Source organism: Pan troglodytes, chromosome X, assembly GCF_028858775.2.
Source record: "Pan troglodytes isolate AG18354 chromosome X, NHGRI_mPanTro3-v2.0_pri, whole genome shotgun sequence".
NCBI classification, from domain to species: Eukaryota; Metazoa; Chordata; class Mammalia; order Primates; family Hominidae; genus Pan; species Pan troglodytes.
The window spans coordinates 94,487,933-94,510,884 of record NC_072421.2 but is presented as its reverse complement, the minus strand read 5'-3'; the positions used below and the strand labels follow the sequence as shown (position 1 = coordinate 94,510,884).

The window sequence follows — 22,952 nt, the reverse complement described above, 5'->3', positions numbered from 1 at the left end:
AAATATATACATGACATACAAACAAAGCATTTGTAGGACTAAATGCAGTATAAAGTCCCTAAGAGATATCAGCCTTCTGTTATTGTCAACCTGACTTGTACCTATTTTCAGAAAACTCTAGAAATATAGCTACACCTAAAAGATATGCATTTATCCTTGCTATATCTTTTCAAACATATAAATGCTTTGTAAAGAAAGCATGTCTTAATTGCTGAAATAACTTTGGCCTTATTCAAAATAACAAAGACTCTCTTTTTAATTGGAATAGTTAAAAGCCAAAACAAACAAATAATTTTAATTAAAAACATGGATTTTTCTTCATTTACAAACAAACCTCCATGAAAGAACTCACACCAATAAGAGTAGCTTTTCTGGTTGTGAAATAAAATAAGTTACTCCGTTTTGTAGAGGAAGAAACTAAAGAAGGTTAGTGACTTGTCTTAGAATACAGAGCTTCCTAATAGTAAAACAATAGAATCCAGCACTTCTCAATTCTTATATACCTCTCATTAAACTATATTATCAACAACATAAAAATCATTAATTAGAGGTTACAAGATTTTATTTTCCTTTCATGAACAAATATTGGATAAAAGTTAATATATTAAAAATATCACCAATGGTTATATGTAGAAGTAAAAACAATACCAATGAGGTGGTTTTCATCTTTTTAATTATTAATTTTGGGTTGCATCATCAAGGCACAGGATACTTTAGATAATAAAAACATCAGAGATGTCCAAAAAATATACTTTCTTTCTGTTTTCCATGTACCAATAGATAAAATACTGAGCCCTATCATATTACAATTTATGACTATTGGCTGTAGACATGTCAATGATATACCTGTAAATACCCACTTCAAAAAATGTAGTAACTATTAGTTGATATTTGGTCTGACACAAAATACTTCACAAATATTAGGAATCAGTTTGAAAAAATAAAGCCACTCGCCTTTCATTTGGGAATAACAGTCCTTGGTAACCCTTCCTTGCTTCCATACTCAACATGAAAGACATTGGTCAGCCATTTTGGGGTTGCTTCCTACTAACTTCCTTGACGTCATTATCCTTTTGCACTTTACCTTATTCACTTTGGTTATACTGAATTTTCAATAAACCCAGTAACTATGTTTTGCCAGACCAATCACTTCCTCTATCAATTTTTGTCTCCAAATGGAGTGAGGCCTGAGCTAGAGTATTGCCAATGGAAATATAAAAGCCATTTAGATATCACAAGTGAAAAAATGAGCAAATGTGACATACGAGGAGTATCAAAGATGCTAAATCATACACACAGGGATCAGAGCCAAGATCCTGAATTCATGGATGAGTTTTCTAAGACAAAGAATATACTAAGGATTATTATTTTAAATAGTGGAACATTATTATGTGATTCCAAATCAGCTGTGAGTTCACAGATTAATAAGCCCAATATCATGCTTATATAGACCTCTGCAGTATGTGTCCAGCACAATGCTTGTAATCTCCACAGTGCTATTTGATAATTCACATTTATCTAATATCCTTTATAACAATATGATTCAGAACTTTCCAGTCACGTATTTTAAAAACCAGTCTGGACCAGGCATAGTGGCTCACGCTTGTAGTCCCCGTATTTTGGGAGGCCGAGGCAGGTGGATTACCTGAGGTTGGGAGTTTGAGAACAGCCTGGCCAACACGGGGAAACCCCATCTCTACGAAAAATAGAAAAAAATTAGCCAGGTGTGGTGGCGCACGCCAGTAATCCCATCTACTCGGAAGGCTGAGGCAGGAGAATCGCTTGAACCCAGGAGGCAGAGGTTGCAGTGAGCCGAGATTGCGCCACTACACTCCAGCCTGGGCAACAGAGCCAGACTCCATCTCAAAACAAACAAATAAACTAAAAAAAAAAAAAAAAAAAAAAAAAAAAAAAAATTAAGAAAAACTAATCTGTATATGCAATTTTTTCCTGCTCCCCAAATGAACTCCTCTATAGCGATTTATTCTTAACTTTTATCATTCCAACTTTCTAAGCACATTGTGAAATGCAATAAGGTGAATACTTGAATCAAACTATGGTCATCAGCAAATTAAGACACATGATTTCAACAGGTAAATCATTACAAACAATACAAAAATGGTAACAGAAACCAAAATTAATGATAAACCCACATAATAACCCATCTCCTTCCCAGGAGAAAGCAACATCATTGCTCATCAAGCACATAAACTGACAGAAAAGTTTTTGAAGATCCAAAGCATATCACAAGGTCAGAGAATACCCCCAGCTTGATGTCCCACACCACTTACACTTAAAGTATTATACCATCTTAATAAATGCTCATAATGCGAACCTCAAAGGCACTATAAAATTCTTAAGCATTCTCTATATCGAAGAAAAATTCATTAATACTTAATATAGTTTTAGTGCTGGATCCACTTCAAGATATTCTTTGACAGATATTAATTCACATATGGAAATTTATAACTCAATTTTTAAAAATGTGTTTAACTACAGCACTCCAATCTTCAATAGTTTTTGATGAATAAATGTTGAATGTACCAATTTAAGATATGATCTCCAGGAAATTCTTTTGGAAGCTGGTATCAAGGGAAGTATGGTACCACATAAAAGAAAAAAAAAAAACTGTAGCAGTACTCAGTACTCAGGCAATATCCTCCAAAATAGAAATAGAGTCAATCTGCATATGTTCAATAACACTGGATGCTGCAGAACCGACCTAACAGGAGTAGGTTGATTTCGGGTATATGAAAGGCTTGAAATTCAAATTCATATAAGAGGTCACTAAAACTGTCTCATTTGAAGATGTTTTAGTTTTTAGAAGTACTATAACATTATGTTATCTTCTATATTCTGCCTTCATGGATTCCATCTTAACAGAAGATTCCAGGTTTAAACTGCCTGGTGTGAGAGGCTATACACTTACAGCTTTGCTGACCAGGTGGGAAATCTCCCCAAATTAGCTGTCCATTATCTACCACCAGTCGAACAGCTGGGGTCATACAGCAAATACTGTTATCTAGTGCACATGGATCTTCTTTCAATCAACTACACAGACTACTTGCACTCCAGGTGCCAGCTGGCGTCTTAATTGTGAGTTGTCAGCTATCCAACTTCTATCAAAAGTCCAGCTGAGATGATAGACAGTCCAAGGGGAGAGCCTCAGGGGCATTTCTCAAGTACACCTTGGTAGCAGGTTAGATTACTAGAAAGCTGCATTCCAGTACTATTATTCCTGGTCATTGGAGAAATATCATAACCTTGATTTTTTTACTTTTTGGCTAAATGCAGGAAATGGACATTCACAGAAATCTTCTGTACTTTATGGAAAACTATCAAGGACTCATTCTACTGTTGTTGTCCAATATCCCTCATTTAAAGAACCACAAAATAAAATGAGTTCAGAATTAGGAAGAATGACCCTCCTGAAAAACAAACAAACAACAACACAAAAGAGATGCAATGTCATTTATCAGGTAACAGCTATGTCTCTCTTTTTATTGAGAGACTTTTACTGAGAGACAGAACTGTTTACCTGATAAACACCCCCCGACCCCTCTCCACTCCACACAAAGAAACTTGGATCTACATTATACTCAAATCATTACCTGACATTGTCCTAAGTTTTTGGAAAAGTTCCACCTTCTTTCCTCATTTAATTGGAGCTTGGCATTTTTACCTTTGTCTTACGGAAGTAGAATATCTGCTTCTTTTATTTTAAGCTGCAACTACTTTTACAATATTCTCAAAATAATGAGAGAAGTATTAAAACTCTAGTATGTGCCCAAGACCTTTAGTTAAATTAGTTCATATAACTTGAAATAAATATATTTCAAATGACATATTTATAAGCATTTTCTTCCCAAGACTAATTTTGAATAAGTAGAAAATGCATATAAGTGTTTTAAGAGGGAAGTTAGGCTTCTACTCAGAAATCCATATAATCAGTGTGCCTAGATTCTGCTGCTAGATTATACATACCTTTATATGACCAGTTACATGTTTCTAATTATTTTAGATGATTATTATATAAAAATTGGCTTTCTAGTTTAAAATACATCATTTAAATGAGAAAATGTATTGCCTTGGTGGAGCTTACATAGTAATAAAATAAATCCAACACAAGAACCACTATTTATCCTAATGCCTGTAGCATTTTCTCCTAATAATACTTCAAAAACTCGAGTATTTGCTGTGCCTAATTCTTTTTTAAAATAATGTATGACACATAAATCTACTTTGCTTCTATTAAGAGGTAATATCATTGCATGTGCCGAAGTCAGAATTATGTTTTGAAGCTAATAGTATATAATTAAAATTTCCATGTCACTTAATATGTATGGTATCAACTTAGTCAAATGAGCCTGAATATACTTGATACGAATTTGAATTGTTGACCAAGATTTTAACAAAAGGCATAAAAATTGACAACTGCAATGAGTTTACCATTTCGTATTCTATGTATAAATATACTAGTGCTATTCTAAAATGATTTATGGATTTGAAAGTGAAAGCAAAGAAGTTCCAAATACCAATATTTAAAAACCTGCTTTAGTAATACCACACATAATGCTGCTTTATGAGATGTGCTCACAATTTTAAGCCGTGTTCACATTTCTACATTGTAAAAAGTATCCTTATTATTCCATCTTACATAGTTAGTCCCCTGCAAAATGTTCTAAGAGTATTGATCTGTACCTACCTTTATATTAACTTTCTAAGTACTGTTGGCTGCTTTGCCAAGCTTTTAATAAGTTTAATACAGGTTGTTTAAATACTTATTAAGACCTACAATTCACAAAGTGCTTTCTAGTCCTAATTTGTATTGTTGTCAAGATCCATCTATTTTCATTATGATTATGTTAAAATGCACATTTGTAAATACACTAGAAAAATATGTTTAAATCTAAAGGGAAGATAGCATCAAATAAAAACAAATATTCCAGAGGTAATGCAAATAACTGCACATGTATCAACTTGAAAAGATATTTTATGTTTTCACTGGCTTGGAAATATTGGCTGAGGAAGCGATCATCATAGGATGTGAATACAGACACTATGCCATGAGTTTGGCAGATAAGTGGATCCCAACCAAACAGAAAAAACAATTTCCTCGTGGGGTAAAATACCCCTAAAGCTGTGAGGCAATTTCAGCAACAACTCTAACAAGAATTCTAGGCAATCACAATTCTGTGATACTATTCTTCAAAGCAATATTTGCTGTTTTTGTCATGTGCTGGGAAACCTTAGTGACAATGATCTATTGCTATGTATTTCTTTGGATCTTCATAAAATGTATTGCCAAATACCTATACATCTTGCAATGAATTGGCTGGGAATAAAACTGTCCAAACTCATTGGTCATTTCTCAGCAGGCACTGCTTCCTTTCATAAACTTTAGTAAAGAGATATGAACAAAAATCTCTAAATAACAGAGTCCTCATTCTAAATCACACATAGACCATGGTATGTGCAAAGTCTAATGCAATTTGTGATGGCAGATTGGGATTTACTTTATAGTCAAAGCACATGGATTTTTAGAGTGTTAAATAGAGTTGTAAACATTCAATTTCATTAATTCACCATGCAACTGTAACAAGGCTATTGTGTAAAGCATGCTATGTTGTCTGTGGATTGTGAATATGATTCAAACCAAGGTTTCATTCTTATGTGGAAGAAGTTAGCTTCATTCTTTTTCTGATTACAGCTAAAAATGCATGGCCACAAAATAGTGCCAGATTAATGCAAATTCATTCCCACTGGTGGAGAAGCATAGGTTTTTATTGATGGTGGGTCAATAACTACATCAAATCACACATTAGTATATATAAATTACACAGTACCAGCCACCACGAGACAAATAAGAGGGTAAGAGGGTCCCTTCCTCAGAGGAGACTAAAATCTAAATGAGAAAAACAGACATGCATGCATGAAACTATTACAGAGTATAAACAGACACAGGTAAATGTATATAGTAAAAAATAAATGTTGAGGGAAATGTACAGTAACAGAGTGATCTGAGATAGGACCAGTTAATGAGGGCTTATAAAAGGGATTTTTAAGTATTTGCTTTAGCAGAAAATAATATACCAAAATGACTTTCTTAGAGCCTTTATCACCTGAGTGATTAAATACCATGTGAATTTGAAATTCATGACCCCACTTAATATTCCAAAATGACTGCTTTGAGGATGTTTGGTAAAACTGTTAGTATGTATACGTATGTGTGTGTGTGTACACTTATTTATATATATTTTTAAATTTTACGAGGGGCTGAACAAAAAGAAACCAATTAAAACTGTGGTAGGGAGGAGAATTACCCACGAGAGGACAACGGTGTGGGTTCTAATGAACACCAGGTTTCAAAAACAGTTATGCAACAGAGTTTTAGGAACTGCTTTCATCCGTATTTAAAGGAAATTATAAATATCTGTCTGGGGGTGGTTAAATACATTTATAAATACAAAAAATAATGAAACATTAGGAAATCCTCTAGCCTTATAGAGGAACATTCTTCTCACTCTTCAAAATAATACCTAAACACTAATCTAGTTCCAATAGCAAAGGTAAGAGGATTAAAACTAAGCAAAAGAAAATACAGAACACAGAGGCTTAGAGCTGGAAGGCTCCAATCCCATTTATATATGAAGAAACTGAGGACCAAAGAGGTCCATTGACTGGACCAAGGTCACCACAGAGGAGTGATCAAGAACTAGAATGATTTATCATATTGTCACAGGATCCTGGGGTGTCACTTCACCAGCTAGAAACCTCTGCGGCCAGTGGCACCTTCTGCCTGAGTAATGTACAACATGTTCTCCCTGCTTCCACCCAGGGCTATCCTTTAAAAATGTAGGTCATCTCATGCCATTCCATTCCTCAAAACTCTCTAACAGTGTCCCAGCTCACTCAAAGTAAAAGCCAAAGTCCTTTGAATGGTCAATAAGGCTCTACATTATCTGCTTCCAGCATGCTAGCCTCCTTGACATTCCTAGAACATGCCAAGCATGCTCCCATCTTTGGTATTCGCTGTTGCTGTTTTCCGTTTCTAACAACATTACTCCTCCAGTGAACATAGGTCACTGCCATACTTCCTTTAGACCTCTGTGCAAATGTCATTAAAGTCAGGGAGGCTTTCACTGATCATCTAATATAAAATAGCAACATCTCCTCCTCAGCTCATATTACAACCTGATATTTGATGTACACCTTTAAAAAAATTGTCTGAATTCCTGTACTGGAATGTAAGCTCCATATATATAAGCCCCATATGGACAAGGGGAATTTAGTTTTGTTATTCCTTTGTAGGATTATCCATGTGATATGTAAAAACAAACCACATAATATTAAGTGCTATTTATTGAACTTCTCCAATTTAAGGTATTACCAAAGGAAATTAACTCTTAATGTTAAAAAATTGTTTTCGTAATTCATCTCATGATGGCAAATTGGAATAAATATCATAGAGATGGTGTTAGAATTACTAGAAGTATCATCCACAATGGACAGGGCAAAGAAGTCCCAATTTACACACAGCTATGTGATCAGAAAAAAAAAAATAGGCTTTTCAATACACTGATATATATTCTTAAGATATTATATTGCAAAAACTACATGCATAGATTTAGAGAAAATGTAGAATTTCAGACGATCTTTTAAATCAATGAAAATATAGGCCCAAATGGTATTACGATATCATAAAAAAACTCCCAAGTTATTCAACTAAGTTCTCTACCACAGCAAAAAATAATGTTTTGTCTCTTAAGCTGATAGATGAGTACAAAGGTGTTTTTATATTATCTTCTATACATTTGCTGAAAGTTTTCATAGTTTCTTTTTCATTTAAATCAGACAAATATTAATGAAAGAAAGTCAAAATATTCAGTATGTGATGACAGTGAAAGAATACTAACAACAGTGAAAGAATACTATTTTAATAGACTTTCCTTATTGTGACACTGTACAAACCAGTTGTTAAAGGCCTAGGCTCTAGAGATACAAAGCCTGGGTTTAAATCTTAACACTGACACTTGCTGGGCATGCAACTTTAATATGGCGCAAATTACTTAACCTCTCTGAGCCTCAAGTTCATCTACAAAATACGAACAATACTGTTATCCTGATTGTATATGTACATTTAAAGGTCTTAAAACATTGCACAGGGGTAGTAAATGCCATATACATACTAATATATACACAGATATATATATATCTGTATATACATGGTTATATATATAGATATATATATCTGTGTATATATATAGATATATATATCTGTGTGTATATATATAGATATATGTATCTGTGTGTACATATATAGATATATATATCTGCGTGTATATATATATAAAAAACACATATCACACATAATTTTTCATTATTTTTTAATGTATTAAAAATGCCTATATGTCATCCAATAAGACATTTGGAGATGGAGTATCAATTTCAAAAGAGAGGTCTGGCCAGGTGGGTGGCTCACACTTGTAATCCCAGCACTCTGGGAGGCCGAGGCAGGCGGATCACGAGGTCAGGAGTTTGAGACCAGCCTGGCCAACATGGCGAAACCCCGTCTTTACTAAAAATATAAAAATTAGCCAGGCATGGTGGCGGGCACCTGTAATCCCAGCTAGTCAGGAGGCTGAGGCAGGAGAATCACTTGAACCTGGGAGGCAGAGGTTGCAGTGAGCCGAGATTGTGACATTGCACTCCAGCCTGGGCAACAAGAGCAAGACTCTGTCTCAAAAAAAAAAAAAGAGAGAGAAACAGAGAGGTCTGAGCTGAAAACGTAAATCTACGCATCACAGGGATCATACATACACATACACACACACACATACACACACGCACAACACATACACACAACTCCCACTCTTAGAACAGTACTTGGGAGATTATAAATACTAAATAAATGTTAAACTGTTAACTATTACTATCTTTAATAAGCATTTCAGAAGTCAATAAAATTTAAGCTTATCAAAATTAAAGTTAACACTTAAATGCATATAGTAGGAACTCAATAAAGGTTTCAGGAACAAACATAATTCTTGCTAGTTACATTTTTTAAATTGCTGTTATAAAAAGTAAACAGAAATTGAAAAAATATAAGAACTTATGTTTTTCAGCTTCTACTCCAAATATTACTAAATTTAGTAGGTAAAAGTAACAAAATGATCACTAATAATTATGACCATAGTAAGATTATTATATTGGCCTTGAAAACACTTTCAAATATATTTATTCATAGTTAATTTAGAATCAACCTCAATATAAATACATACATTTCATAAGCCTGTGAGCCATAGGAAAAAACCTTGGGTGGATTATAATCATCAATTATGTTTTTCAGGTTCCTCAGGCTTAAATGTCCCTGCCCAAAATAGTCAATAGTATGTCCCCAGGATTTGTATCTTATCCTCAAAAGGTGTGGCTAACTATCAGGGCAGGACCTTGGAGAAAGGGGATATTAGCCAAGTCATTCCCAGTCTAAACAAAATTGAAAAAGTATGCATGCCAGGTGGGTGTTCAAAATGAACTTTAAAAATCTGCTACCTTTAACATGGACTAAATATACATGTATAAAACAATCCAGTGATTTTCTGCCTAAAAGTCTTTTATTTCCACTGACATTATATCTAGACCTACTTACTATTTTTCCACTGCTATCTCTTACCTGCAGCAGAATCCACTAAAGCACATGATTCCATTCAGAAGAATAAGCGTTGGGAGGAGTAATTTTAAAAGCCTAAAAAAACCCCAACGAACACAGATAGAGGACATTTCCCCTCACAGGATGGGAGAGAGGTTGGTCTTCTGCCTTAAATTCAGGTGTACATATCTCAGTGTATCAGTTTGCAGGGACAAAAGCAGTTTGGCCTCCCAAACAAAAAAAAAAGAGTTTTCCCCCTCCTTCTGGAGGCATGCTCCTAGTATAGGAAAAACAAGTGGCTACGCATCCACTGGCCAGCTGAATCAGCTCAAGCAATTATGGGAGTGACCTATAATTATACTCATAAATATCAGATTTTAATGTCACAAAAGAATATTGTATCTGCTAGACTGTTTCAGCTCCACAATTCCAAGTATATATGCCCCTTGTTGCCTCTCCCCCAGTATGATTTTCCCTAGGACAGGTAACCTTTTTCAACAAAAAGTGGTTCCAAATATTTTAGGTTTATGAAGACCAGAATTTTCAAAATGTCTGATAATTTAAGTAACAGGTTTATAGTATGTTATTCATCTGTGCTTTTCAAGAGTGCCATTTACAATTTCTTTACTTTCAAGGGGAAGAAAAATATGCATCACAAAGCTTAAGCAAGAATTGGTGGTTTTTCTAATGGCCACTGACACAGGCCATTTTCTGAAAGTTTTCCTGAAAGTACGGAGTACTGGCAATGTTCCATTTAAGAGATTTTTTTTTTGTTGCAGTTTTCATGATTCAATTTGACAAATAATGTTCTTCTATTTGTATATTATATATGAATATACATATATAAAATATATATTCAGTAAAAAGTATATATTTTTTATTTCCTCTAATGTAAAAAAATTAGCATCTTGAAAGACACCATCTTCAGTGTATAGGTAACTGAGGGCTTTCGTTAATGGTCAATTATTTAAAAGTCTCACATAATTTATATAATCTACACTAAAATGTATTGTTAGAACTAGGCTATAGCATATGTTCTGGGTATTTTATATATAGAAAAGAAAAAATTCTGGATAAGTGAAACTATTAATCCTCAAGGATATAAAACAAAAAGGCTTTTTCAAATGTACTTAGAAAAAAAAAATCACACAGGAAAGTTAAGATTTTGTAAAACTACTTTAATAAAACATTTGAATAAATTTGTGTTAAACTCAGTAAGTTTCATATTCCTATGAGTTGTTTCCCTAACGTCCTAAAAATTACCTTTTTATACATAAAACAGAGCATTTAGTAAAATAAATAATACACCAGCACATCAAACTTACAGAAACTCTGGCATCCATTTACAACTACAATAAATTGTAATTTCATCCAAATACCACATCATATATGAAATAATCATTGAACTTCACCACATTTTAAAAAATTTCAAAGATAACCTGGCAAAAATGGTTTATTTAAACATAGTATAATCTTATTTTAAGAAAACAAATTCATAGTAATAAGAGCAAATCACACATAAATGTTTGAACTGAGCATTAGAATTCACAAATTAATATCTTCAGCTCATTTGAATTAATCAAATACTAAATACTATATTGAGCAAGAGATAACAATATCATTATAATAAGCTAAATCCAAACACGGAAAATAAGTCTAACAAAAACAAGCAAGACTTTTTTTTTTTTTTTTTTTTTTTTTTTTTGTCTTTTCGCTGGCTCCCTGACTGCAACTAGTTTTTCTTTTGGAAAAAGAAGCTCCAACACAATTAAATAATAAATTTCTACATTTTCTGTAGTTTTTCTTCCCCGAAAATCATCATGTTTCCATTAGCTTGCTAGTAAATCCTACAGAGTTGTCAATTTATCCATCACCATCTCTCTCTGAGCTTCAAGTACAGAAAATCCGAAAAGTTCAAAGTAGTTAGAAAAGCAGCGAGTTGACAAAGAATGCCACTTGAGATTTTTTTTTTAGTCCTACTTCCTAAAAAGTCAACAGGTCAAAATTACTCACAGCTGGATGCAAGGGTCTTCGAAAGATGAAAGGATGTTTTCCCTGCCTCAATCAGCAGACTTAAAATGCTCCCGATCCACAGTGGGATAGATGTGGCCCTCAACGGTCAGATAATCAATCGCTTCCTTGATGGCCTTGACGCTAAGGTCGCAGAGCTGAGCCCGGAGCTCATGGATGCTCTTCCCTTCCTGATGAGGACACTCATGAATCAAACGCAGCACTTCGTCCTGGATGAAATTGCGGTGACTCTCATCGTTATCCCCAGCATCATTCACTTCTGATGGAGACACAGGCACACTTTCTACAGTGGTATCACGACGGGCTTTATCCAGCATCATGTGTGCATTGACCGTTTCCAGAATATGCACAGTGAACTCGTTCATGTCCTCTAGGACATGAATTTTCAATACCTCAAGGCTCTTTGTTCCCGTGGGACATTTGAGGATACCAAACACTTTGACATATACTCCGACTGACAATGGAGTCACCTGCTTGACTTTCTCTCTACCAAACCACTGTCGGGCCTCGATTGGTTTCGCGGTCATATCATCAATTTTGTAACAAATGTGATTTGAAGCCTTCTCTGCCCCTCTGATTACCCCCACGATGGAGACCTGGGAAACTATAATTCCCCTAACCTTGAACACAGGGTCAAACACAGTAGAGCTGAGAAGCTGGTTCACATTACACGGTACAACGTCCTGAATTCGGACCTTAGGTCTTTGGGTCTTCATAGCAGGAGTTGCATCTCTCTCACACTGTTGGTCACTGCCTCCACTCGCTCCATCAGCAGCAGAAATGCTGCCATAGCTCCCAAACCCACTCTTACTCATCTTCAAGACAGCTCGGGCTGAAGAGAAGGTGGGCTTTGGCTCATCTGGGGCTCCACGGACGGCTTTGAGTTCTCCACAGAAGGCTTCGAGCTCTCCACAGAAGGCTTCCAGCTGTCCGAAAGGCTACGATTGAATGCTGGGAGGCTGAGGACGTGACAAGCGTCACGCTACCTGTGGACCAATCAACTACCAGAATGCATCTGCTTCCAGCCAGTCAGGGTCGGCCACCTTCTCACCTGATCGCATAATCCTTCCCTGTGTGTCAGTGGTTGCTACATTCTAAAAGTCCCACACGAGGGGAGCCCTGTTGCTTAGCTGGTCAAAGCGCCTATCTAGTAAAAGTCCCACGTGTAATTTCAAGCAAGCCTTTCCCAACATCTCTATAAAAATGCATTTTTACTAGCCCCCCTCTTTATTTCTTAATGCTGCAACTTCTACAATTACTTTTAAAAGACTCATTTATTCATTCATTCAAACAACAATGCAACAGAAATTTTAGGAGCACAAAGTGCTTGGCAAAACGGTAGAGTGCTGTACGTTACGTGCAGGGGGGGGAAATGCACCACCGTAGTTACTGTTCTCAAGAACTCACGTCCCCTGTTCATTCAAACCATTAAAACTAGGAGCATCAGGCCGGGCGCAGTGGCTCACGCCTGTAATCCCAGAACTTTGGGAGGCTGAGGCAGGTTGATTACTTGAGGTCAGGAGTTCGAGACTAGCCTGCCAACGTGGTGAAACCCCGTCTCTACTAAAAATACTAAAATTAGCCAGGCGTGGTGGTGCATGCTTGTAATCCCAGCTACTCGGGAGGCTGAGGCAGGAGAATCGCTTGAACCCAGGAGGCAGAGGTTGCAGTGAACCGAGACAGCACCACTGCACTCCAGCCTCGGTGACAAGAACAAAACTCCGTCTCAAAAAAAAAACAAAAAACAAAAACCTAGGAGCATTTTGGAAGAAATGGCAAGACAATCGTCTTTCAATGATTATCATACTCTAAGATAAGTCACATCTTAACACTGGCTTTTAAAAAATTTTTTGTTGTTTTAAAATTGTAATTTTCTGGGCATTTTGCCAAGTACACTATAAATAAGTAATTAATATATTTCAATTTATACATAAATCCAAACTGAATGACTGAGCTCTAAATTATTTTCAAGGCTCTGTGGACAGGACAGAAAAGTACAAGACTTAGACCTATTATATATTAGGAAAAACATGGATAAAATCACAGTAAGCTTTTTATATACTCTTATGGAGTAAATTCTGAACTTAAGATTCTAGTAGTTACACAAATAGATCCCGGATTTTTGTTTTTTGTTTTTTTTTTTTTTGGAGACAGGGTCTCGCTCTGTCTCCCAGGTTGGAGTGCAGTGGCGGGATATGGGCTCACGGCAACCTCCACCTCCCGGGCTGAGGTGATCCTCCCACCTCAGCCTCGTGAATACCTGGGACCACAGGCGCACATCACCACATCTGGCTGACTTTTTTGTATTTTTGGTAGAGACGGGGTTTCACCATGTTGGCCAGGCTGGTCTCGAACTCCTGGACTCAAGCGATCCACTTGCCTCAGCCCCCTGAAGTGCAGGGATTATAGGTGTGAGCCCCCACGCCCGGCCAAGAATGTTTTGATATTTTATTGAAATTTTATTTTTCTTTATAAAACATTTTATTTTGGGTGTTATTGATTTAAAGGCTTAATAAAGGAACCACAGTTACTGGAATCCACCATTGGCAAGTAACCTCCTAACAATCCTTTGTAGTTAGTTAATAGCCTAAATTAGTAGAGTTTTGAGAAGTTTATTAATGCTCTCACTTCTTTTACTGGTTAAAATAATTCACTTTTTGCTATCTCAAAATTACAGAAATATGTGAAGAGTATATCTAAAACTTATAGAAGAACATAAAGTTATATATACCTTTCAAGTTTTAAAAGAATAAAATCGGCCAGGCGCGGTGGCTCACGCCTGTAATCCCAGCACTTTAGAAGACCAAGGCAGGTGGATCACGAGATCAAGAGTTCGAGACCAGCCTGGCCAATATGGTGAAACCCCTTCCCTACTGAAAATACAAACATCAGCCAGGCATGATGGTTCACGCCTGTAGTCCCAGCTACTCAGGAGGCTGAGGTAGAAGAATTGCTTGAACCTGGGAGGCAGAGGTTGCAGTGAGCCAAGATCGTGCCACTGCACTCCAGCCTGGGCAACAGAGCAAGACTCCGTCTCACACACACAAAAAAAAGAATAAAATCATGGAGCAAATATACTTAATTTGCTTTATAAATAAATATATAATAATTATCTGATCCCACAAATAGATTTCCATGTAAATGTGGATATTTAACTTCTGGCTCTATGTTAACATTTGTATTCTTAAAATTGTACATTACTAGAGATCCAACTAACTAAATATATTTTTAAAAGTTTACGACTTCACAATCAGATGCTGCTGTTTTATTAACATCAGATTTTTAGTCAGGAAATCTTGAGGTTTAAATAACAAAACTTATTATATTCCCAAACAATTATATGCACTACAAATTGTATGAATCATACCGAAATGATAAGAACGACTTACCTGACCGGATTGCTGGTCAAAGAAACCCTGAGGGATTCTAGGCAATTAAGAAGTTTCTCATCTGATATACCCGATCGTAATTCATGAACATATTCTTGTGAAGACAGGGTGCATTCATGTTTGCTGTTTTTCAGCCCACCCTATAAAATAAACAAAGAGACCATTTTAGACAATGTTTCAAAAAAATTTTAAGTAAAATAATGCATAGAATATTTATTTTGTTATATAAAAATGTGTGCAGAGTGCTACACACTTAAAAATTCTTGAACACAGAATTGATATGGTAAAATTGTGCTGTATATATCTCAACATTTTCCTCAACCTCATTTAAAAAAAAAATTACAGTGCTGGTGCTCATGACCTGAATAGAACATGAACTTGAATTACATAAAGTGTCATTGACAGGGGTGCTTAAATTTACAATTCAGGCATTAGAATTAATATTAGCTAGTCCTCCTTAACCCAGAGGATAAGCATTCAAAAATCATCTTATTAATTTTCCTAGTTAAGATATGTATATTCAATTCCACAAAATCCAGCAAATAAAATTTAATATATACCATTATACATAACCCAAATCTATTGAAAGATATCAGAGTATCAGCCTTTCTAAAAAAAATAAGTGAAAACAGTTATTAAAATGTAAAACAATATAGTCTCCAATTAGCATGTTAATTAATCAAATCAGTTGAAAGCATTCACCAGTTCCCAATTATTCCTTTCTGGTACTCTCAGGTTGTAGATTAATCTTAAAAAGTCATTAAATACATTTATCTGATAGTGACTAGTTTTTAACTTAACTTTCAATATAGATGGAGTTGTTTCTAGAACTCATCTCATCACAGCTCCTTAACTTCATCATCTTGCTATAACTATATAAGTAGTTCAGGGAAAAGGCTGGGAGGAAAACATTGTCAACACATTCACTATACTAACAACTGATAGTTTCACATTCTAGACGTACCTAATCATAATTGCCCCTTTCCTATACTGTAAATGTATATCCCTGAATTAAGACTCCAAGCTTGAGTCCCATTTTACAGGTTCATAAAAATTACACTCAGTTTCTGCTAAGCATCTAAGGATACTTACTATAAAATAACATCATAAGGATATACTATCATAGGAAATATTATAAGGAGATCATAAGGAAAGGAATTTTTCCCCATTGGGTAGAGGTATTACCATTAGAGGATATGACATTAAAAAATGTTAATAATGAGAAATGAGTTCCCTATGATTTCACACTATTTGGGTTTTTATTGAGAATGCCTCCTCAATGTAGAAAGTGTTAATCATTCTTAATTTCTGAATTTCAAAAATCCCATTAGATGCTAAATTTTTAAAGTCTGATAAAGGCTTATAACATATAGGGGAACTCTATTCCCTTAGCGCTGTGGCAATATTATAATTATTATAGCACTTAAAATATTGTGGTAGAGGTCATTATTTGTGTCTGTCTCACTTCTACATTGGGAACTCCATCTATGCCACATAACTAACACAGGTCATGAATTTACTGAGCCTCAATAAAAGTGTGTTATTATTGAACTTCTCCATAATAACTGCAGAACAAGGAATACGATTTCATACTTTGAGCTCCCATATTTTGTATAATGGCCACTGACTTGGTATTTCTTGCTTCGTTATGAGACACAGTAGACGTTAAAAATATACTGGATGGGCCGGGGACGGTGGCTCATGCCTAGAATCCCAGCACTTTGGGAGGCTGAGGCGGGTGGAACACTTGAGGTCAGGGGTTCGAAATCAGCCTGGCCAATGTGGTGAAACTCCATCTCTACTAAAAATACAAAAATTAGCTGGCATGGAGGCACATGCCTGTAATCCCAGCAACTCGGGAGGCTAAGACACGAGAATAGCTTGAACCTGGGAGGTGGAGGTTGCAGTGAGCTGAGATCCCGCCACAGCACTCCAGCCTGAGCCACAGAGCAAGACTCCGTCTCCTCCACAAATAAAAAAGTATACTGGATGAATCATCATCACCTAAATGGCACAGTAAGTAAAACCATCACCGAGAGATCATGTCCATATTCCTGTAACTTCCTTATCCATCTATTATTTCACAAGGAATAATAGCAAGTAAATATTTAAAGCATAATTTTGCAAATTCAAAATTATAGTTTTATTTTTGCTCGGCCAACTCACTTTCTACAACAACACAAAGTTCATCAGTAACAAGGGATCTATTTACTACATGTGCCAGTCTGAAAACTACTAGTAAAAGGAATTAAAATTTTCAAGTCTGTAGTCACATACCACTTTCATATAATCCTCAAAGTTATTTTTAAATTAATATATAAAAAGGCACCACTAATCTTCCCCTAGAGGATTGTATATGGAATTTAACCCTGTTGCGTGACCTTTGTATTTTGCAGTTTTCTCTGCCTTGAAGGCCCTTATCCCAACCTCTCCATTGCTGGCTCCCATCATTTTAATCTCAGCTCCATAGTCTTCTCCCCACCCCACATTCTAGTTATCATCGCAACACCATTTTAAATATCATTTACAGTATTACCTCTATGAAAATTTATTTTTGTAATTTAGTTGTTTACTGTCTTCTGTGCTAAAACATAAGCTCTTATGACAGGATTCTTGCCTGCCTTGTTCACCACTATATCCTCAGATCTTAAGACAGTGCTTAAGTAAGCATTCACTACATATTTCCTGAATGAATGAATGGATGGATGGTTGGGTGGATGGATGGATAGAGAATAAACAAAAGGGTAGATGAGTGATGAGTTTCAACATGCTGAAGATTCTAAGCTTAGTTTTGCTTCAGAATATTATAGTTCTGAGACTTTCAGTTATAATATATTCAGAGATGCTGAATATAGAACAGGTAAACTGAGACACTATGGCATGCTGAGGACAGCTCAGAGGTATTTTATATTGGGCATCTCATGGACACAGAATAATCTACTGAGAAAATGTTGGTTCCCTTTTTCTAATTGATTCCCTACAGGATTAGTCTAATTGGGACATATGGTTATGGCCGAGGTACTCCTTGTGGACAAGTGAGCCAGCCCATCACTTTGTGGCTCACTCCCCACCCAAGTCTTAGAAACAAGCTTAAATTATAAAATTTAGGATCCTCTCTGGTTATAAGGAATGGAAGCAAACAATCTACTAGAGCATGACAGAGAATATATAACTTTATAGAACAGATGCTTTTTACCAAGCTTAGAAGGACTTTGAGATTTTAACATAAGTTCATATTTGAAAATTATGAAAATATGATAGCAAGCTAAGGCTGGACTGGCCCTTAAAGATCAGTCCTTCTAATATCCTCATTACAAAAATGAGGAATCCAAGTAATTGCCTAAGTTCACATAATCAGTAAGAGTATGAGACTAAAACAAATATTCTGGTCCTTGGATAGCTCCTGTCTCTACTATATACTACTTTTGCTCAATATTGAATAAAACGTTAAAGCAACAAGTATTTAATTCTGAAATCTCTATTACAAAATGTCAAGGTGTCAAAGTACTTTCAGTATAATCAATATGGTGCAAGATAATATTTTAAAAATCACCTAAAAACAAAATGGTGCAATACATTAATTCTCATAATACTTAATAGGGCTGTAATACAAGAATGGCTTATTAACATCCTGTTCTGATACTGAACAAAGGAAACAACTAGATAATGGATGGGTAATAATGGAAATTTTAATTAGCTGCTCTGTATGAGATTAATGAAAATTACCACTGTGCCCATTTGATCTTTAAAAAATAATGCAGACAAAGTTAGCAATTAGCATACATCATGCTATTCCAAACCTAGGTGAACAAAGAGCTTTCCTAATTTGAAGCCATTCCTTAATTTGAAAATCATTAGGATGGAGATACTAGTCAATGTGACTGGGCTTGTATTATTTTAAGACAGTACACAAATAATCAAAAGGTAGTTTGGGCCAGTTTAATAGTCACAGATTCCCCTTGCTCTGATATGAAATGTTAAAATCAACAGCAGAGAAGCAATATTCTAAGAAAGAACACTTCTAGTTTGCAGTGGAGATAATCACTTCTGAGTTTAGATGGACTTAGTCTGAGCATGGTCTGTCATTTTTTAATGTAAAAACAGACTTACTTACAACTTGAGAAAAGGCTTTATGGTTCTTAGCTGTAAAGGTATCTTGCTGCAGACACTCGACAGAACTATTGATTGTACACAGGTCTTTTCAGCTACAGCATGCACATAGATAGCAATTAGTATCAGGGATGTCATCTTCAAATAGGATGGGCAATATTTTCATGGAAACAGTAATTTTGTTAGTGTTATTGACCATGATTTACAAACCCTAATGAAGTCCATTTCTTTGGCTATTTTAATCAAATAAGTTTCTTATCTATCATCATGTTCTCTGAAAATATAATGCTATAGATTAACATATTTGGGATTATATCTACAAAGGTTCATACTGTTGTTCTTGGAGAGGCTCCTATAACTTTCAAACATAAGAAATCAAAATGCCATTTTCATCACCATCAGTTCCTTGAGTTCAAGGAGGAAAGGGAAACACAAAATAAGTGCCCTATCCAAGTGAATCTATTTATTTATTCTGATAGCGGTATATTTGGTTTGAACAGAGAATGCTATATATTGCAGAACCTTTAGATGGCTTCTCTCCAATTATGTAAGAAAGCCATCTCTTACTGGGAGAGTAATACAGTTATGTAATTTATGTATCAAAAAATATAAAAAATATATTAAAATCAATTTATAATAAAACTTAAAATAATTTAATATGCAATTTGCATTGAAAAATTTTTTTATTATTATACTTTAAGTTCTAGGGTAAATGTACATAACGTGCAGGTTTGTTACATATGTATACATGTGCCATGTTGGTGTGCTGCACCCATTAACTCATCATTTATATTAGATATATCTCCTAATGCTATCCCTCCCCCCTCCCCAAACCCCACAACAGGCTCCGGTGTGTGATGTTGCCCTTCCTGTGTCCATGTGTTCTCATTGTTCAATTCCCACCTATGAGTGAGAACATGCGATGTTTGGTTTTTTGTTCTTGCCACAGTTTGCTGAGAATGATGGCTTCCAGCTTCATCCATGTCCCTACAAAGGACATGAACTCATCATTTTTTATGGCTGCATAGTATTCCATGGTGTATATGTGCGACATTTCCTTAATCCAGTCTATGATTGTTGGACATGTGGGTTGGTTCCAGGTCTTTGCTATTGTGAATAGTGCCGCAATAAACATACATGTGCACGTGTCTTTATAGTAGCATGATTTATAATCCTTTGGGTATATACCCAGTAATGGGATGGCTGGGTCAAATGGTATTTCTAGTTCTAGATCCCTGAGGAATCACCACACTGTCTTCCACAGTGGTTGAACCAGTTTACAGTCCCACCAACAGTGTAAAAGTGTTCCTATTTCTCCACATCCTCTCCAGCACCTGTTGTTTCCTGACTTTTTAATGATCGCCATTCTAACTGGTGTGAGATGGTATCTCATTGTGGTTTTGATTTGCATTTCTCTGATGGCCAGTGATGATGAGCATTTTTTCATGTGTCTGTTGGCTGCATAAATGTCTTCTTTTGAGAAGTGTCTGTTCATATCCTTTGCCCACTTGTTGATGGAGTTGTTTTTTTCTTGTAAATTTGTTGGAGTTCTTTGTAGATTCTGGATATTAGCCCTTTGTCAGATGAGCAGATTGCAAAAATTTTCTCCCATTCTGTAGGTTGCCTGTTCACTCTGATGGTAGTTTCTTTTGCTGTGCAGAAGCTCTTTAGTTTATTTAGATCCCATTTGTCAATTTTGGCTTTTGTTGCCATTGCTTTTGGTGTTTTAGACATGAAGTCCTTGCCCATGCCTATGTCCTGAATGGTATTGCCTAGGTTTTCTTCTAGGGTTTTATGGTTTTAGGTCTAACCTTTAAGTCTTTTTTTAATTTATTTTTTTTAACCACACAAAAAAATGTAGGGTAAAAGATACTACATATTATCAATTGAAGTCTATAAGAAAAAAAAACCTACACAGAAAATTACTATCATCAGCTTAACTTCATATTGTGTCATTTCCCATTGCAGGAAACACTGTTTCTAACTAAGGCATTTTCAGAGGATGAGAATAATAGGCAAAACAAGAGAATATACCCCAAATTATAGGGCAGGGGTGATAAAAGCTTTTCTACAGCAATGTATAAGCATCATAATTCTTCAGATTATATGTGCCATTTTTCCCAAAAAAATTTAAATAAGTTTACTAAAATATGATTAGCTAAAATGTTTAATGAAAGAAAAGTATAAGGTTTTATATGATGAAATCATTTATTGTTCCCTTATTGAAGCTTCTGTCTATTAAATATCAATTAAGCATTTCACTCCCAAATTACAGACTCTTAGACCGTCACAGAACAAATATTTAGATGATTTTTTGAGCACTTGTATTACAGATTGAGTATCCCTTATTCAAAATGCTTGAGACCAGAAGTGTTTCAGATTTCTGATTTTCTCCAATTTTGTAAACTTTACAAATACATAATGAGATATTTTGGGGACAAGACTCAAGTTGAAACATGTTATTTATTTATGTTGCATATGCAACTCATACAAATAGCCTGAAGATAATTTTATACAATGATTTTAATAATTTTGTGCATGAAACAAAGTTTTGGCCACATTTTATCTGTGACTCAACACATGAGGTCAGGTGTGGAATATTCCATTTGTGGCATCATGTTGGTTCTCAAAAAGTTTTGGATTTTGGAGCATTTTCGATTTTGGATTAGAGATGCTCAGCCTGTATTAGAAATGTCAAGTACACAAACTCTAAACATAGTTTTTAATTCTGTGTCCATATTGTTACTTCTTATGTTATGAAAGACATATTTAACCAATAGAGTATAGAGGAAATACTTCATAATAATTTCAAATAATTACTCAAATATTCAAAAAATTTTAGATTTTAACATTAGATGAAACAAAAAGGTGATATTTTAAAGTAGAATATTAATCCCAAAACACTAACCTTCCTTTCTTATAAAACAATAGCCTCATTTGATCTAGATACTCTCAGAGATATGGACAATTGAAGGCTAAACCATCATTAACTGATTTCCTAGCGAAAGCAAATTAAAATATTTAATGATAGTCAATATTAGTCAATCTGGATAATAAGCAATCAATTTGACATATTTCTTTTTCATATCAATAATGTGTAGTTTATTCTATACTTAAAATCCACATATACTTCTCTTTTAAAACTAGTGTTAAGCAATTTTGGTGAACAATGGGCATATGGGTGAGTAATAGCAAGTAAATCATTAAAACTGTGAAGTGTGTCCACTAGTATTTTCTATAAGCCCCCATCATTATCCATGGTATTTGAGGCAAAACAAATACACATTATGTTTCTCTTTTATTTGACAGAGGCCTTTGAGATATATCAGATAATGAAATGTAAAAAGATATAAAGTCAGGGGTTCTTATCCTGGGGTCTAAATTTAGGGGGTATGTGAATTTGGAAAGGAAAACATATTTTCAGTAACCTCTTACTTAAATCTAGTACTTCTTTCAACTATGAATATAGGAAACAGATTACAGTGGTATTAGCAGCCCCTGCAACTTGGTCACCAAGTCACATATATTTTCCTGTCATACCACACATAGTGCATTTGTGAAAATACCTTAACTATCATTTATGCTTATCACTTCTTCAAAATTACTTGAGTTATACAACCTGCCACTTTATCTTGTTATTTAACAAATATTGTAAGGAACTACAATTACTGTGTCTCAATTTTTTAATCAAACTATTTTTAGATATTGGAAATATGCATGCAGTTCTAAGAAATAATGCCCAGAGATCCCTTTTCCCCCAATGGTAACATCCT

The 22,952-nt window shown here is 35.1% G+C and overlaps 2 protein-coding genes across 6 annotated transcripts in view; both read right to left on the bottom strand.

Moving 5' to 3' along the window:
• DIAPH2 (diaphanous related formin 2) overlaps positions 1 to 22,952 on the bottom strand; it is a 922,276-nt gene that overhangs the window by 710,929 nt on the left and 188,395 nt on the right. For all 5 annotated transcript variants that reach the window (XM_054677168.2, XM_054677165.2, XM_054677169.2 and 2 more), the window contains one exon: positions 15,070 to 15,209. In XM_054677168.2, coding sequence (XP_054533143.1) covers positions 15,070 to 15,209 — 140 coding nt within the window. The remainder of the gene's footprint in view (positions 1 to 15,069; positions 15,210 to 22,952) is intronic.
• Positions 10,825 to 13,870, bottom strand: RPA4 (replication protein A4). Its single transcript, XM_063804900.1, has one exon. It carries the CDS (start codon positions 12,493 to 12,495, stop codon positions 11,710 to 11,712), a length of 786 nt encoding a protein of 261 aa, XP_063660970.1. The 5' UTR covers positions 12,496 to 13,870; the 3' UTR covers positions 10,825 to 11,709.

What these genes read in the sequence shown, in the direction of transcription:
- RPA4 (XM_063804900.1), bottom strand. Translation starts at nt 12,495, where the DNA reads ATGAGTAAGAGTGGGTTTGGGAGCTATGGCAGCATTTCTGCTGCTGAT.